This window comes from Hipposideros armiger, unplaced genomic scaffold (genome assembly GCF_001890085.2).
Source record: "Hipposideros armiger isolate ML-2016 unplaced genomic scaffold, ASM189008v1 scaffold_469, whole genome shotgun sequence".
Taxonomy (NCBI): Eukaryota; Metazoa; Chordata; class Mammalia; order Chiroptera; family Hipposideridae; genus Hipposideros; species Hipposideros armiger.
The window spans coordinates 290,741-306,139 of NW_017731819.1; the positions used below are offsets into that span (position 1 = coordinate 290,741).

Sequence of the window (15,399 nt, forward strand, 5' to 3'; positions counted from 1 at the left end):
TTCTTCCCGGGGCTGCTCCAACATCTGTGGTGTCGGAAAAGTTCTAGGAGGGCTTTGTCTTCTGTTGGCCCCATAATCCTAAAAGGAAGCAAGCCCACACCAATCACAGCTCTGGTTTTCCTGTTTTTTTCTTTTTTTCTTTCCTCAAACCTCCCAGAGCTTGTGTTTTCACCGGCTCTTCTTAAAGCCATCAGAGTGGCCCCTACCTGCCAGGTGACCATTTTTGAGCTGACGTCTGCAAGGCAGCCTGCCCAAGGAAACCGTAGGTGGGTGGCAGGGGCTGCAGCAGAGCGTTCCCGCCCCTGAGCCTCCCTCAGCCTTCGCTGCACATTAGAGGTACTCTGTGTGTAGAAATCGGCAGTGGCCTTGGAGTTTCAGAACGTCCTGGGAGATCTGAGAGAATACAAGAGGATGGAGTCTGGGGCAGGAAAATTTCATTCCTACTCCACTGCCCGTCTCTGGGTTCTTGGAGGCTTAGCAACTGCACCCATAAACTAGGAAGCAGATCAGTATCTGCCTTGTGGGGTTACTGAAGTGAAGAGAGTCAAGTTCTCGGCGTGACATTTGGCCCAGGGTAGCCCCTGAGAGAGCAATTTATGTTTTCCAACTTGGGGGCTTGAAACGAGTGTTGCTTGGGTGCGGTGATTGCCTTTCTGGGTCTTTTGTTGTTGTTGTATTTTTCTGGCAAAGGTCGTTAGTAAATTGAGGTTCTAGAAGCTGGGGATGGATGCTATCGGACTGGCTAAGGACACAGTGTTCCAGAAGTTTAGGGTTCCTCCTGGCTTAGCGGGGGTCTCGTTGTGTCAGTGTCCTTGACCAGCAGCCCGGCACACGCTCATGGCACGCTTTAAAGAGGCGAGGGTCCTGAAGGCTGAGTCTTGCCAAAAAGGGCCTCCTGGGCCCAGTGTGGCGCTCCTGGCCTCACTGAGAAGTGTACCCGGATGGAGCTCTCCTGCAGGCTCTGAGGAGAGGCAGATGCTAGCACAGGCGTGAAGCTAGCTGGTCCTCCCCACCCCCACCAACCTCAGGGGCTCTGGAAACATCTCCCCTGTTCTTTATTTTATCAATACGAAGACCCTAAGGTGCTTTTCCTGTGTCTCCGGTACCCCTCTGGGTGGGCTATAGTATTAAACCTCAGGGCCAAGCCTCCCTCAGAGCAACACAGGATGTCTGCACTGGCTCCTCACTGGGACTTAGGCCTAGGCAAGGTCAGGGTGTGGGATGGAACTCAGGGTCCAGGGTCAGCCAGGGAGTGGGCGCCGCAGAGCCTGAAGTGTTGGATTCCAGGGCTGAGGGTGGGGAGAGGGCCGACTCTCCACATACCTCCCAGCTCTTTCTGTCTGTCACCTGAGGGTGCTGCCCTGGTCACTCCTGGTGGACAGAAAAAGTGTGAGCTCTGAACTTAGTGCTGGGAAACACAGTTCTGGCCACGGCCCAGCCTGGTTGGGCCTTAGTCCCTCATCTGCAAAATGGGCAGATGGATGATGACCTCATAGGCGATCACCCTTGTGGGGCGGGTGAAACAGTAGCTGTGGACACAGCTCAACACAAGGCACCTGCAAGGTGCCCCATGGACCCCATTCCCCCACCAGGCCCTGGGCCCAGGCTGCTAGGAAAGGTGGCCAGCCCCTTCCGGCAGCCTTTCGTGAGCACCATAGAAGCACAGTGCTGTGCTGAGACCAGACACAAAGCTGGGAAACCCTCAGCCTGTTTTTCCAAGTGGGGAATAAGATTGCTAACAGCCAGGGACCACTCCAGAAGTTCCAGGCCAAAGAATAGGTCCAGTGTGGCCTTGGAGCTGCTTTACAGATTTCAAATTCAAATGGATTGACAGTAACACTTTTGGAGCTTGTGTCGCATTTTAGCCTAAATGTCACAAAGGAACCAGCAGACCAGGCACCGCCCTGCCCTTTGCCCTCAGTCCCTCAGACAGATTTCACTCTGGTTTTGTGAAATGGCCAGTGCAGTGCCAAAAAGGAGGCAATACTTCCACTGAATTGAGTCTTTTCTTTGGAGAATCATGTGGGTGTCAGGGTCAGGTGGGAACCTTTTGGCGAAGTTTTTCAAAAGTGAATGCTATTAGAATGAGCCTACAACTGCTGAGGCTTGGTTCCCGTGGATGGAATGCACGGCTCGTCAGAGGCGCTGTGGCTCGCGGACACCAAGGACACCATTTCCCAGGGCTGCCCTCAGTGTTTCTGGTATTCGGGTTGGGATGGAGTCAGTCAGCACAGCCTAGAATCAGATCACCGCTCTGGCCTGTGTGCATCTGAGAAAGTTCAGGTGAAGGATAATGCACAGTCCTTGGGACTACGTGTGCCACCCACAGCGGGACGACGCGCACCTCCCCGCTGATCAGGATAGTCCAGGCTCAGTGCCGCTGAGCAGAGACCCCAGAAAGAGACGGAAGAATCGGAACCCTGGTCAGAGCACCCGGGGACAGGATGAGGGGTGGGGGGGGGCCTTTCCGGAGAGGCCTCCCATGTGATTAGAGGGGCGTGTTGGACAGGCCCGCACTTCCTGGGAAATTGCCCTGATAGCCACAAGTCCCTTTTGACAGATCCATCCTAAAGACTATTTTAAGGTGAAACACTTCCCCATTTTAAGGTGAAGATAGCACTGGGCGGGCCACAGGCTGCACGGAGAAAGAGCCCCTCCAACAAGATGTTTGGGGAAACAGTAGCAGGCCTCGCGCCCCCCCCCCCCCAAGCGATGGTGGGACCTGACTCACGGTCCCTAGCAGGAGGACCTCTTTTGTTCCTGACGGTGGATCAGGCCCCCTCGCCTAGGGTCTGGGGTGCCCACATGGGGACGAGGGCAGGGTGTGGGAAGACAGACGCCCATGGATGTAGCCAGCCCCACGGCCACACTGAGAACTCCTCTGTGCCTCCAGCCGTCCTGTCCCTGTGGAGCAGGGCTGACAGCAGAGGAGGGAGTAGCGCCTGGCTAGTGGTCACACCTTGCAGCCCAGTGCTGTAGGCAGGGAGGCAGACACTGGGAGAAGGGAGGACCATGTCACCTGAGTCTCCAAAACCATGCTTCCAAGCCCACCTGCCCTCTATGAAAAGGCTGGTGGTTGTGATTTGAAAAATTCCCCCCCAAACCTGATTTTTAGTCCTACTTTCCGTTCTGACTTGCTGTGTGACATTGGGTGAGTCTGTGGGCCTCAGCTTGTCATCTGTGAAATGGGGAGCTCTGAGTGGCCCTCCAGGGTCTGTGCCTCTGAAGGAGGGAGGACCTGGTGGGCACAGTCCCTCCAGGGAAGCAGCCATGTTGGCATTTGTGAGGCTCCTGAAGGTGGGGTGGGGTCAGGAACGGCAGGTGGTGCATCTAGAGCCTCCTGGTGGGGCTGCACGCTGCACATTAAGGTGTCTTGCGGGAGCGAGCAGCCTACTTGTCCTCTCCCTTCACTCTGTGCGGCGGTGTCCTGGGCTTCCGCCGCCCCGGGCCAGCCTCCCACTCTTGCCCCAGGTGGGAGAGGCAGCAGGACAGCAGGATGTACCTTGTGACCCTTAGATCACTCCCTGGAAGACCTTTTTAGTGGTCCAGGCTGTACACAGGGTTGCCTGGGGAGGGGCTGAGCTTCCTGTTCCGGAGGAGAAAAAGTGAGGCTGGGATTGGATTGGTTGCAGGGATTTAGTAGTTGCACGTGGGGCTTAGAAAGGGTCTTTGAAGAGCCGAGGTCCTGTGATGCTTAAGGCAGCGTTAAAGGGCTTTGGCATTTGTTCTGCTGCTGACATCCCAAATCAGCACACACCTCCCCGAACTGACAGCACTTCCGAGCCATCATTTCATCTGATCCTCACAGGGCCCTGTAGGCTTGGGAGCTTGTTTCCCGTCTGTGGATGAAGCAGCCGAGCAGAGGGTTGTGAGGCTTCCGTCCCAGCTCTGCTGAGAGCATGGCTGTGCAACTCTGTTTCCGCACCTCAGTTTTTAAATCTTTAAAGTGGGGATGATAATGGGGTTGTTGAGATGATTAAATGTAGGTGATAAAAAGCACGTAGCACAGCCTGGCACAGAGTAAGCATTATTGTTATTTGTTTAGTTTGTCTGGTGGTCACCAGCATGTGGCTGAGTCGGGGCCAGCTCTCCCATGTTCTGACCCCAAATCCGTGGCTCTGCTCACTGACCCATGACATCTCTGTAAAGTGGGCCTGGCCCCTGCATGTTCCCCTGAGCCTATACTGTTTGCTGCAAGGCAGGCGCACATCTTCCTGGCCCAGGGACTGAGCCCTAATCTGAGAGGGGGGATGCTATCTTTAAGAGTGCTGGCTGGCTAAGGGGCCCCCTGCGGCCACCCTGCCCTGCCTTCCCTGACTGCAGGCCTCGCTGGTCGCCAGCCAGCCTGGTACTGCTGGTACATTGTCCACACCCTCTCTGGTCACTCTCCTAGACTCCACGCCCCTCTGTGGTTGACCAAGCAGAGGAGGTGGCTTCAAGGCTGAGGCTGAGGTTTTGGAGACTCGGTCCCTGTCTGAAGAGCCCACCTCAGCCTGCAATTGGCTCTGAGTTCGTGGCTCTGGCTCTCCAGCCTCGAACTCACCCCCTCCCCACTTGCCTCTCGCCCTGTGTGTGAGGCAGAGTGCAGACCCCAGAGGCTCGCAGATCAGATCCAGGGCTAAACCCCACCTGGTCATTTGTTGACTGACTTTGGGCAAATCTTTCTCCCTGCAGACCTTCAGTCTTCTGTGGAATGGGAATAATACCAGCCTCATGGCATTGATATAAGGACCAAACCAGAGACTGTGTGTAAAGCATGCTGTGTGCTCAGTAAAGAACAACTGATACTGGCTGTTCCTTTGCCATCAAAATGCCACCAACCTACTTCTTTCAGTTGTCCTGTAAGGACAGAGCTGAAGCTATAGCCAGGCTCATTTTGCTTTCCATTCATTCACTTCTTCATCCCTTCACTGATTAAGGCAGCACCCAGTCTGTGCCAGCTGGTGCAGGGAGTGAAGGGGGCTATGAAGATCAGCAAGACACAGTTTCCATCTTCGAAAGGCACTTGGAGTCCAGTAGGAGAGATGGACATGTGGTCATGACCATAAGCCATGTGGTTCGGGTGATGGAGCAGGGAAATTACAAGGCATGATGGGAGTAGCTAGGATGGAGCCGTTAATCCCAAGGGGGTGAGGCAGGGAAGGCTCCACAGAGGAGGTGCTGTTTGAACTGGGTGTTAGAGGATGCGTAGGCTCCCACCAAGTGGAGAAGGGGGGCAAGGCATTCATTCCTGACAAGAAAATAGCACTGGAAGAGGGGAGTCGGGCAGCACTGGCTTGTTTGTGACAGGAGATGAGCCAGGTGAAAGGCCTGGGCGCCTGGTCCAGGTGCTGTTGTGACCCACCCCACTCTGACTCAGTGGTTTATACTGAGCTGGGCTGGGACTCCTCTGAGTTTCCGAGTTCTGGGTAGACTCTTCCCTCAGACAGAATGGTGGTTTCCCTCTGAGGGTAGAAACGGTAGAAAAACATTTTCCTCCTGCTCCTCTAGCACTGTCCCTGTTGAGGGCCCCACATGCTGACACCTGGATTAGGCAACGTGATCCGGGGGTGGGAGCCAACCCAGACCTAGGGCAAGGCAGGGTGTCTGTGCATGCCAGGCCTTAGGAGCATTCCTTCCCCTCCACACTCAGACCCGGCCCTTGCCCCCCAGCATGCCAGCAGTTCCTTCTCCCTCCGAGTGTCCAAGGTGGCTGGCATTCACCAGTCAGACCTGTGACTGCGTTTGTTCTCCGTCACCCGCCCGAGACCTGAGGGGAAGGTGCCAGCGTTGTATCATGAGCCCAGAGATGTTAGTGGCTTGCTACACGTCCATGTGCTTTCGAGAGAACCATCTTGAAGCCCCTGAAGATGCGTTTGAAGTTGTGACTGTCCCTCTGTGCTGGCTTCTCATTGTAGTCCCATCACTTGGTTCCCACCCCCTCCACCTTGTTGAAACAATTGTATTATTTTTTTCTCATCAGGTTCTTCTCACAGACTAACCCTCTCGCTTATATTCTGTCTGTTTGTTTTCCCTCCCTCCTTCTCTCTCCGGTTCCCCTTCTCCTTCTCATAGACTGACCCTTGGTTATCGTTGCAGAATTACGGCAGCGGCATGAGACCACCACCCAACTCCCTTGGCCCCGCCATGCCCGGGATTAACATGTAAGGCAGAAATGACCCACCAATGGCTCAGAGCCCCTGGCTTTCCCCCGCCCTCTGCTGTCCTCCTGGAAGACTCGTGACCTCAGTCAGCAATTACTGGCACCTCTCTGGACCTAAGTCTCCTCTCTGTAAAGTGAGGATGTTGACAATACCAGTGATGAGACTTCACCCCACGTAGTGCTTTACGTGCCCAGCATGGTCTAACCATGTTACGTGGATTAGCTCACCTAATCTTCATAATAACCCTGTGAGGTGGTTATTATTATCTCCCGTTTACAGATGAGGTAACAGGCACAGAGAGGTGAAGTCACTTGCCCGTGCTCACACAGCATACAGTGGAAGGGTCAAGATTTGAACCCTTGTACAGCTGACTGCTATTCTAGTGCTTTAGTGTTTCCTAACCCCTTTATGGTGATAGCTCCCTGTGAGAATCTCGGGACCCCCTTCCTTGGAAAATGTACGTGCAGAGGATATTTTATATACTTCACAAATTTCCCATATAATTTATAGGAGCTTGTAGATTTCTACCCATGGAACTAGCCATCACTACCCTAGAAGCAGATGGTCTCTAAGGCCCTGGGCATGTATGAAGGACCCCCTATTACTGATTTCAGCCCTCTTGTTCTATCCCTGCTGGCACCGCCCCCTTGGAATTGACAGCACCTTTTTCATTGTCTCCATTTCTCTCTCCCTCTGTCAGGGGCCCGGGAGCTGGCAGACCCTGGCCCGCTCCTAACAGTGCTAACTCAGTGAGTACCAGGTCGGGTAGGTGGTGTTTGCCAGGGAAGGGGTTCTGGGGTACAGGGCGGTTCCTGTCCCCAGGTTGGAGGTGTCACAGGGAGGGGAGATGCAGCAGGATTCCACCTGATTCCTCCAAGGAGAAGCCCACCTGTAGGCAGAGGCGTGGCCCCTGCCCAGCCCAGCCTGTTACTCTCCAGAAGCTCTGAGGTGTGAGCTGAGAGCCTGGCTCAGAGAGCATTGTTCATGTAGCGGCTCCTGTGGGGCTGGCTTCCAGGACTCAGAAGGAGCTGGGAAGGGCTTCAGTACAGGTCATCCAGTGGGGAAGGCAGAGGGGCGGGGCGAAGTTCTCACTTCCCTGCGCGCTTGAACTGGAGGCTCCTGTAGGGCTCTCGGGATCAGTTCCGTGTGGGAGCTGAGCTTTACTAACGTCCCCCGCCCTCCTAAGGGCACCAACTAGGTGACTCAGTGGGTCCCACAGCCTGTCCCATCAAGAGTGGGGTCATGTCTCCAAGTGGGTTTGGAAGCCAAGAGGTGCTGCCTGTCGGAGGAAGTGACTCTGACACACGCTCCCCTCCCCCCCCCCTTATTTCTAGATTCCGTACTCCTCCTCATCACCCGGTACCTACGTGGTAAGTGTGTGTGGGTTTGGGGTGTTGCTTCTCTGGCCACTTGTGACTGAGTGTACACGAGAGCTACTCAGGGATCCGTGTCTCTTTTCCTTTCAAAACACATTCTGAGCACAGATCAACTGTGGTAGAACTTGCTGTCAATATTCAGGTATTTGTACCTTCTGGTAGCCCAGAAGTCTCCAAACAAGACCCGGGGTTGGAATTCCCATCTTGGGGGCTGACCAGGTGGCTGGTTGGCTTCCACCACAGGCCTCTGGTTTTGGTATGCATATGACATACACATGCATATGTGTACACACATACATACACACATGCACACATGCACACACGCACCCCTGCCTTGGTTTAAAGAAAGAAATGGGGGATACAACTCTGGGCCTTGGTGAGCACTTGCTGCTGATGTGGCTAGAACTTGGTGGCCGCCCCTACATGTGTCACCGCCGTGGGTTTCTAATGTCAGTTTTTATCTCATCTCCAGGGACCCCCTGGTGGTGGTGGCCCCCCAGGAACACCCATCATGCCTAGTCCTGCAGGTAAGAGGGCTTGGGGAATGCAGAGAGCGTCCTGGAGGGGCCCAGGTGCAGAGCCATTACAAGCCTCTCTTCCTGAGCAGCACATCCTCCACTGGGCATCTTGACATCAGGGATTTAGGAGGCAAGAGGCCCCTGGTGCCACCTGCCCGCCATGTGGCCTCAGCCAGGTCACTCCTCATCCCTGATTAAAGGACAGGCAGAGCAGGGAGATCTGGGAATGAAGGGTCTCACTGGTCTCAGCTCCCACTGGTCAAAGTGAACCCTGTCCAGGTTGTGTGTTTCTCTGGATGGCTGAGAAGAGGCTTTTGGGTCCTAGCAGCCTGGGACCAGGACTCTACACATGATGCCACGTGGCTTCTGGTCCTCTTTGTAGGAGACCCCTTCTCCCTTTTTCTTTAACTAAAGGAGGACATGCGCGCGCGCGCACACACACACACACACACACACACACACACACAGAGGCATGTGCATGCATGTACACACACAGCATCACAATTGTGTTTCTTTCCCAGCTAAGCATAGCCTACCACCAGCAAGAAGAAATTCAACATACAATCCTTACCCACCCCAAAAATAAAAAGAGAGAGAGGCAGTTGGATTTCTGCCTGAGAAATGCGGAGCCTGCTCCTGATATAAACATGTTGGCTGATTCACTAAGGAGACGTTTCTGGCTAACTGGGGAAATGGAGGGGTCCCTCTGCCACCCGCTCCTCGGCTCCCCATAACAGTGAAGATGCTCAGCTGCAGGGGTGGAGCTGGCGGCGGCAGTGATATTCCAGCTCCCGCTCCGACTCCTTTCTGCTGCTGCATTTTTATGAGCTGCATGACCTACATTCAGACTGGGTCACATTAAACCACTCCATATGTTAATGCATCTCCAGCCCTATCCCTGCCGCTCCCCCTTGCCCCGTCAGCTTGGCAGGGTGGTCCCCAGGTAATTTGTGGCATCTCTCTTTCCCCGATTTGATTAAAACTGCTGAGCAGGGTTGGAGACAGCACAGGTGGTGATCTGGCTGCCCCGGCAACATCCCAGCCAGTGTCTGGGGACCAGATTTGGTTTGAGGTAGGAAGCCAAGGTTTCGAACCTTAAGCCTCTTTTGCCATGTCCACACTGCTGTCCAGACACCCTGAAAATTCTTTGTTTCGGGGTTGAGTGGTTTTCACAGTTGAATTTTCTGTGATTAAAAACTTTGTGAATCTTCATTAAATACAAATTAGCCAGAAAATGGTGGTACTTAGAGGAAATTTTAGGTGATAAAATACAAAAGAATGAGTTCAAGTGCCACGAGTTTGTTTTAATTAAGAAATGAATTAATCACCCTACTTGCGGGTTTCCACTATTCTACAGATTCAACAAATTCCAGTGACAACATCTACACAATGATTAATCCGGTGCCGCCTGGAGGCAGCCGGTCCAACGTAAGTCTGCTTTCTAATAATTTACATATCAGATACCATAACAAATCATAATTAACTTCATCAGCTGAGGGGAAAGCAAGTTTAATTGATTTCAGCCATTTGTTACCAAAGATGAATAAAATAAACCGTCAGAAAAGTGATTAACTCTTGGGCAACTCAGTTCCTATCTCATAGCTGTCAGGGTGTGGGGGAGAGGAGGGTAGAGCGATCCCCACTCCTCTGGTCAAAGTGGGGCACCAGGCCCCACTGTGGGGACCCCCAGCACTCTGTGTGGGGTGCTGGTGAGGGAAAGCACCAGGCCGCAGGTGAGGTCAGGGCCAGTCCCTGCTCAGTGGGCTGGCTGTGCTCCCTGGGTAGTCCCTCATCCTATCAGGTCTATTCCCATGACCACGGGGCTGAGGGTTAAGGCCACAACAGGAGCACATGGCCCATTTGGGGACCTGCCTGTCCTGTGCCTCCGGCACCTCTGGGAGCCCTGTTACTCCCGCATATTGCTGCCTCTTTGCCTTTCCTCGGACCGTTGCCTCGTCTGGAAGTCCCTCCCTCCCTTCTTGGCCTCTCAAAGCTCCATCCTTCCAGTGATGTTGTATCTCAAACTCCTTTTCTGACCCTGCTCACCCACTCCCTGTTCCTCTCTCCCATATTGCATAGAATGTGACTATGCAGCTGCAGCCTGTCTGTCTCTCCCAGGTGGGAGCTCCCTGACTCACCTCCAGAGACAACCCTTCTGCACCAGGCGGGGAGGTGAATCCAACCAGCCTTGCCCCCAGGGAGCTCAGGGTTTGGAAAGGAGGCTACTGTGTGACTAAATCAACAGTCTGGGTTGCAGAGCCAGAGGGTGGGTTTGGGGCCCCAAAGTTGTCTGTGGCTTTTTGGGATGCTCTGTTTGGTTTTGTTGGTTCCAATCCTGATGTGACACCTAAACCACCCCATGTGCTAAACCCTGATCACGAGTGGCCCCATGCTGGACACTGCACTTGTTTAACCTGCTTGTAGCCTCTGGGATGTGGGTCTTTGGTCTGCCTCCTGGGGCCATAACCAGGGTCATGTGATTGAGGGATGTGGGAACCGCATGCCACGCGTAATGCTCTACCACCTTTCTCCCTCCCCTCTTCTGTGCATCCGGCATCTCCCACCACCCTCACCTCATCACCCCTGGTTCTCACCAGGGTGACCAGTCATCCAGGTTTTAGCTCTCAAAGCCCTATGTCCCAGGAGACAGTGCCCCAGAACACCACAAAGTCCTAGTTTTTGGCAATGGATGCAGAAAGTTGGGCGGAAAAGTGTAAGACCCATGCAGCTGCCCAAGAGAAAGAGACTGGGCCTACTGTGTTTGGTGTCAGACAGCAGTGGCGTAGATGATCTCCTCCCGTGGTCACTGTCACCGTATTTCTTCTGACCGTGGATGCTGGCAGTCGTGACCTGGGGCTCCAATGATGGATCACCCACGTTGCATCGCTCCCAGGGGTTCGACTCAAGTGCGCGCAGTCACTGCCTCCGATGGAGTCCACCTTTGACTGTGCCTGCAGATTACCTGTCGTGCTCTGTGTCGAGATAGTGCAGGTTGCATTTTTTACGTTGACTCTTGTGACCATGTTTTCTACAAGTTCAGAAACTGAAAATGAGAATGATGACAACATCAGCACTGGCATGACCCACTCATCACCAGAAAAAAAGACTAAATGTCAGTGTTATTTTAACGACAGGTGGGAGGGCACAATCAAGTGGATTAGGGAGGTAAATACCCAAGACGGAAGGTGCTGCACAATATGCAGAAAAGAGGAGAAGGGGATATGACGGTGTAGACGGGGGTGTGAAAGCACACTGGAGACTGAGCCACACAGGTCTGGGAGGAGACAAGCACGTCCTTCTCCATCAGTCAAAAGTTTTTCGTCCTCCAAAGAGACAGCGATGCTCAGTCAAAAGTAGCGGTTGCTGCATTCGCTGGGACATATGCCATCACCGTGGAGCTTCCTCAGTTGCTCCATGAACTGAGAAGGTTCCAGTTCCTGATTCAGAGGCCGTAGCTAAGTCCTCTGGGTGAACGGAAGGGAATTTGATGACAAATGTGTTGGTCTTTCACAGCGTAGAGCTGATTCTGTCCGATCTTACCAACAGTCAGGTGAAGCGCGCTTCCTATAGTATGTCAACTGGTGCATCAAATCCTGGCAACAGAAACAGGTCCCCCAGGCCTTTGATACTTTGACTTGAAAACTAGAGCTTCAAATCGTCATCTTGATTTCTGTGTAGAAAACATAAATCAAAGATTGTTCTCTTGTCCAAATACAAACTTAGACTTTGCCCATTTATCTGCATATTTGGCAGACAGTACACAGTTAATTTGGCAACTTTCGTTTAATCTATAAACATCTTACCTGCTAAAGATCCCACACACCTTGTCCCCCACACTGCTACAAAGGGGTGTGATTTGCTTACCTGTGGTATCAGGCTTTCATGATGGAAGTCTTGGGTGACTTGTCGGTTTCCTCAAAGGCACTTAATGAGAGATTTGACTTTATAGGAATAGAGCCTCAGACACGAGCCCACAAGATGGCTATCATTGCTGGCCATGGAAAAGATGTTAAAATGTCAGCCTGCTGTGTGATGTCCTTCTCTAATTTGGAAATGTGTTGAGAATGGAGACAGGAATTACACTAAAATAAAAATGTGTATGCTGTTTTTCCAGAGCTGTTCGATGATCTTTAAAGAGGCCACAAGGAGTGTAGATGATGATGAGCAGACCGCACCTGAGTTGTTCAGAGTGGGGGTGAGGGGAGTATTATGACAAAACCTCATACAGCCAAAGGAATGGCTCCATTTTTAGGAAACGAGACTGCTTGAGAACTCAAAAAAAAAAAAAAAAGTCACCAGTAACAGCAGCCACATTAAACAGGACTTGCTCAATTTCTTTATTAAAACTGTAACTTAATTGAATTCCAGCTTGGATCTCACAAGTTCAGATTACCTTTGCGCTTTAAAACCATTTTCCCTGAGGAGAGGTTTGATTGCTAATGACATCCAGTGGGCTTCAGAAGGTTTAGAAATGATGGACATCTGAGACAGGGGTAGCCCATCCAGTGAATTTACAGATGCAAAGGATCTGACTGATGAGCAGCTGGTTTACCCAAACCAGCCTGTAGATACAAAGTGGGCATACATCTTTGGAGAGCTGGAAGCGAATTCCTATAGGCCCACAAACCTGTGTGAACAAGCAAAAATTCTAAGTACTCCACATGCAAACATTTTTGTGGAGACGATAGTTAGTTTGGTGTTAACCATGTTGGACTGACTTGAGGGTGTGATAAAAGCAGAGCAACAAGTCAAAGTGAATTTTACATTTGACTCTGTATTCAGTTTTACCACCAAAGGATGTCCTAGAAGCCACAGGCCATTCAGAGTATTTGTGAAAAAGCAAGCACAAGTTGCCTCATTGCATCCCTGAAAGCAGATGGGTCACCAGAAGCTCTACTGGAGTCCTCCAAGAAAACCCAGCCAAGGTTCTTGCTCTTGCCATGTCTTCTCAAACTGGCATGGTCTGAACCAGAAATGTGGCCTCAATATGTGCCACCTGTGTTCTGCCAGTACGCAAAGGGTGTATGTAGGCTTCATTGATTGGACTAAATGATCTTCCTTGAATGGATTATCAAAGATACCTACCTGATGAAAGAAACAGCACTAACTCTTTGTACATAAAACTTTCTTAATCTTAAAAAAAAAAAAAGGAGAACCAGCCGAGTGGCGCGATGGTTAAGAACTGGCTTGGGATGCCAGAAGGCTCCGGTTCGGATCCCACATATGAGGGCCAGTGACACTGCCCTCCACAGCTAAGATGCTGAACAACAGCTCAACCTGGAGCTGGGCTGCCGTGAGTCACCGGCTACGCTGCAGCCCCTGTGGCAGTGAGTTGCCATGAGCTACCGTGTGTAGCCAGCAGCCAGCGTGAGCGGCCCTCAAGCCACAGTGAGCGGCCGTCCAGAAGCCGGCGACTGATCTGCCTCGCCCGGGAAGAGCGCAATGATGGTGCCAACTTGGGCCAGTGAAGCAACGTCCTCCACAACTAGACTGAAGAACAAAACAGCAGCAACTTGTCTGTTCCCCTTCCCCCAACTCCCCAGCGCTGTTCTCATCCTCCCAATTCCCCAATAAAATTTTAAAAATCAAAAAAAAAAAAAGGAAGCAGAGCAAAAATATCCTATAGTAATATAGGGCAGAAAGAAATACATCATTTTTAAAAATATAGATAATATCTGTTTAATTATCCCTATTGTTTTTAGGTTCCCTGTTTTAAAAAATCTTACGTTTATGTATTTTGAGAATACACAGTACTATACCGTATAAAATTTAAATATCCAGTAAAGAATTGAAATACATTATTGTATCAGAGGACAAACATAAAAATGCTATATTTTTCCCACACATTTCATTTAACTAGTCCTAATTGCCACTGTCAACTAGTCCTGTTGTTTTGTTTAAATAGTAGCATTTATGTAACAGAAGAGTAAATAATACAGAACAAACAAATGGTACTGGGACTGCTGGATATCCACATGCATATGAGTGAGGTTTGACTGCTTCTTTACACCAACACACAAAAATTAAGTCAAGACCTGAACGTCAGAGCTAAAGATGTAAAACACCTAGAAGAAAACATAGTAAATCTTTGTGACCTGGGTTAAGCAATGCCTTTTTAGGCACAACACACAAAAAAAGCACAAGTGACAATAGAAAAAAAATAGATGCATTGTACTTCCATCAAAATGTAAAGCTTTTGTGCTTCATAGGATGCTGTCAACCCACAGAATGGAGACAATATTTACAGATCATACCTGGTAAGGGACTTGAATCTAAAATATGTAAAGGACTCATAAAACTCAATAATAAAAACAAAAAAACCGTTAAAAAGTGGGCCAATGATCTGAGTAGGCATTTCTCTAAATGTGTACAAATAGCCAATAAGCCCATGAAAAGATGTTCAACATCATTAGGTATCAGGGAAATACGAATGTAAAACCACAAGGAGGTACCACCTCACACCCACTAGGATGGCTGTAATCAAAAAGTCAAATAATTACCCGTGTTGGCCAGGATGGGAAAAAGTGAGAACCCTTACACATTGCTTGAGGGAATGTAAAATGATGCAGCTGCTTTAGCAAACGGTCTTGGCAGTTCTCTGAAAGGTTAAACAGTTACCATATGACCCTACAATTCCACTTCTAGGCATCTACCCCAGAGAAATGAAAACCTACATCCCCATAATAATTGTACTCAGATGTTCATAGCAGCATTATTTATTGTAGTCAAAAGGTAGAAACAGCCTAACTGGCCACTGTTCTGCCTTGAGTGTGTGTGAGATAGGAGCCCCACCAGAATAGAAGCCCCCTGAGGGCAGGACTCAGGTGCAGCTGGGCCTGAGCCCCACTCAGCCACCATGCTCTCTGCTTCTTTCTTAGTTCCCAATGGGTCCAGGCTCGGACGGCCCGATGGGAGGCATGGGCGGCATGGAGCCACACCACATGAACGGATCATTAGGTAAGTTAGCACTGTGCCCTAGTTCTAGCTGTCCCCTGCCCGGCAGACTTCTCCAGTTCCTGGCTCAGCTAGGTCTGGTCCATGGCCCTGGCCTCGGCTGGACCCACAGGAAGATCCCGAGAGAAAGATGCTGCCAGGATAGAAAGTTACCTGCATAGAAATAGTGTGGGATTGGCCAGCCAAGTGGCTCAGTTGGTTAAGAGCTTGCTCAAGAATGCGAGCTTTGAGCAACAGGGTCGCCGGTTCAATTCCCAACCTGAGCTGAGCAGCCGCTGAGCTGCCAACAGTGGCAGGATGGCTCAGCTAAAAAAAAAAAAAAAGAAAAATAGTTGGATTTGAGTGGAAAGGTTTGGAGGTCCCTCCATGGAAGAGTGGGCAAGAGACTGAATGAAATTCTTTTTTCCT

General features: G+C 51.1%; 1 protein-coding gene across 8 annotated transcripts in view; it reads left to right on the forward strand.

Annotated features, from left to right (window-relative positions):
• SSBP3 (single stranded DNA binding protein 3) overlaps positions 1-15,399 on the forward strand; it is a 158,745-nt gene that overhangs the window by 140,418 nt on the left and 2,928 nt on the right. For 2 of the 8 annotated variants that reach the window (XM_019666404.1, XM_019666407.1), the window contains 7 exons: positions 6,055-6,143; positions 6,844-6,892; positions 7,478-7,513; positions 7,992-8,046; positions 9,395-9,465; positions 14,247-14,294; positions 14,916-15,167. In XM_019666404.1, the coding sequence (XP_019521949.1) occupies positions 6,055-6,143; positions 6,844-6,892; positions 7,478-7,513; positions 7,992-8,046; positions 9,395-9,465; positions 14,247-14,294; positions 14,916-15,152 (585 nt within the window). In that variant the 3' untranslated portion in view covers positions 15,153-15,167. Of the gene's footprint in view, positions 1-6,054; positions 6,144-6,843; positions 6,893-7,477; positions 7,514-7,991; positions 8,047-9,394; positions 9,466-14,246; positions 14,295-14,915; positions 15,168-15,399 lie in introns of those variants that run through there. The other 6 variants (XM_019666406.1, XM_019666408.1, XM_019666410.1 and 3 more) reach the window with 4 other exon arrangements.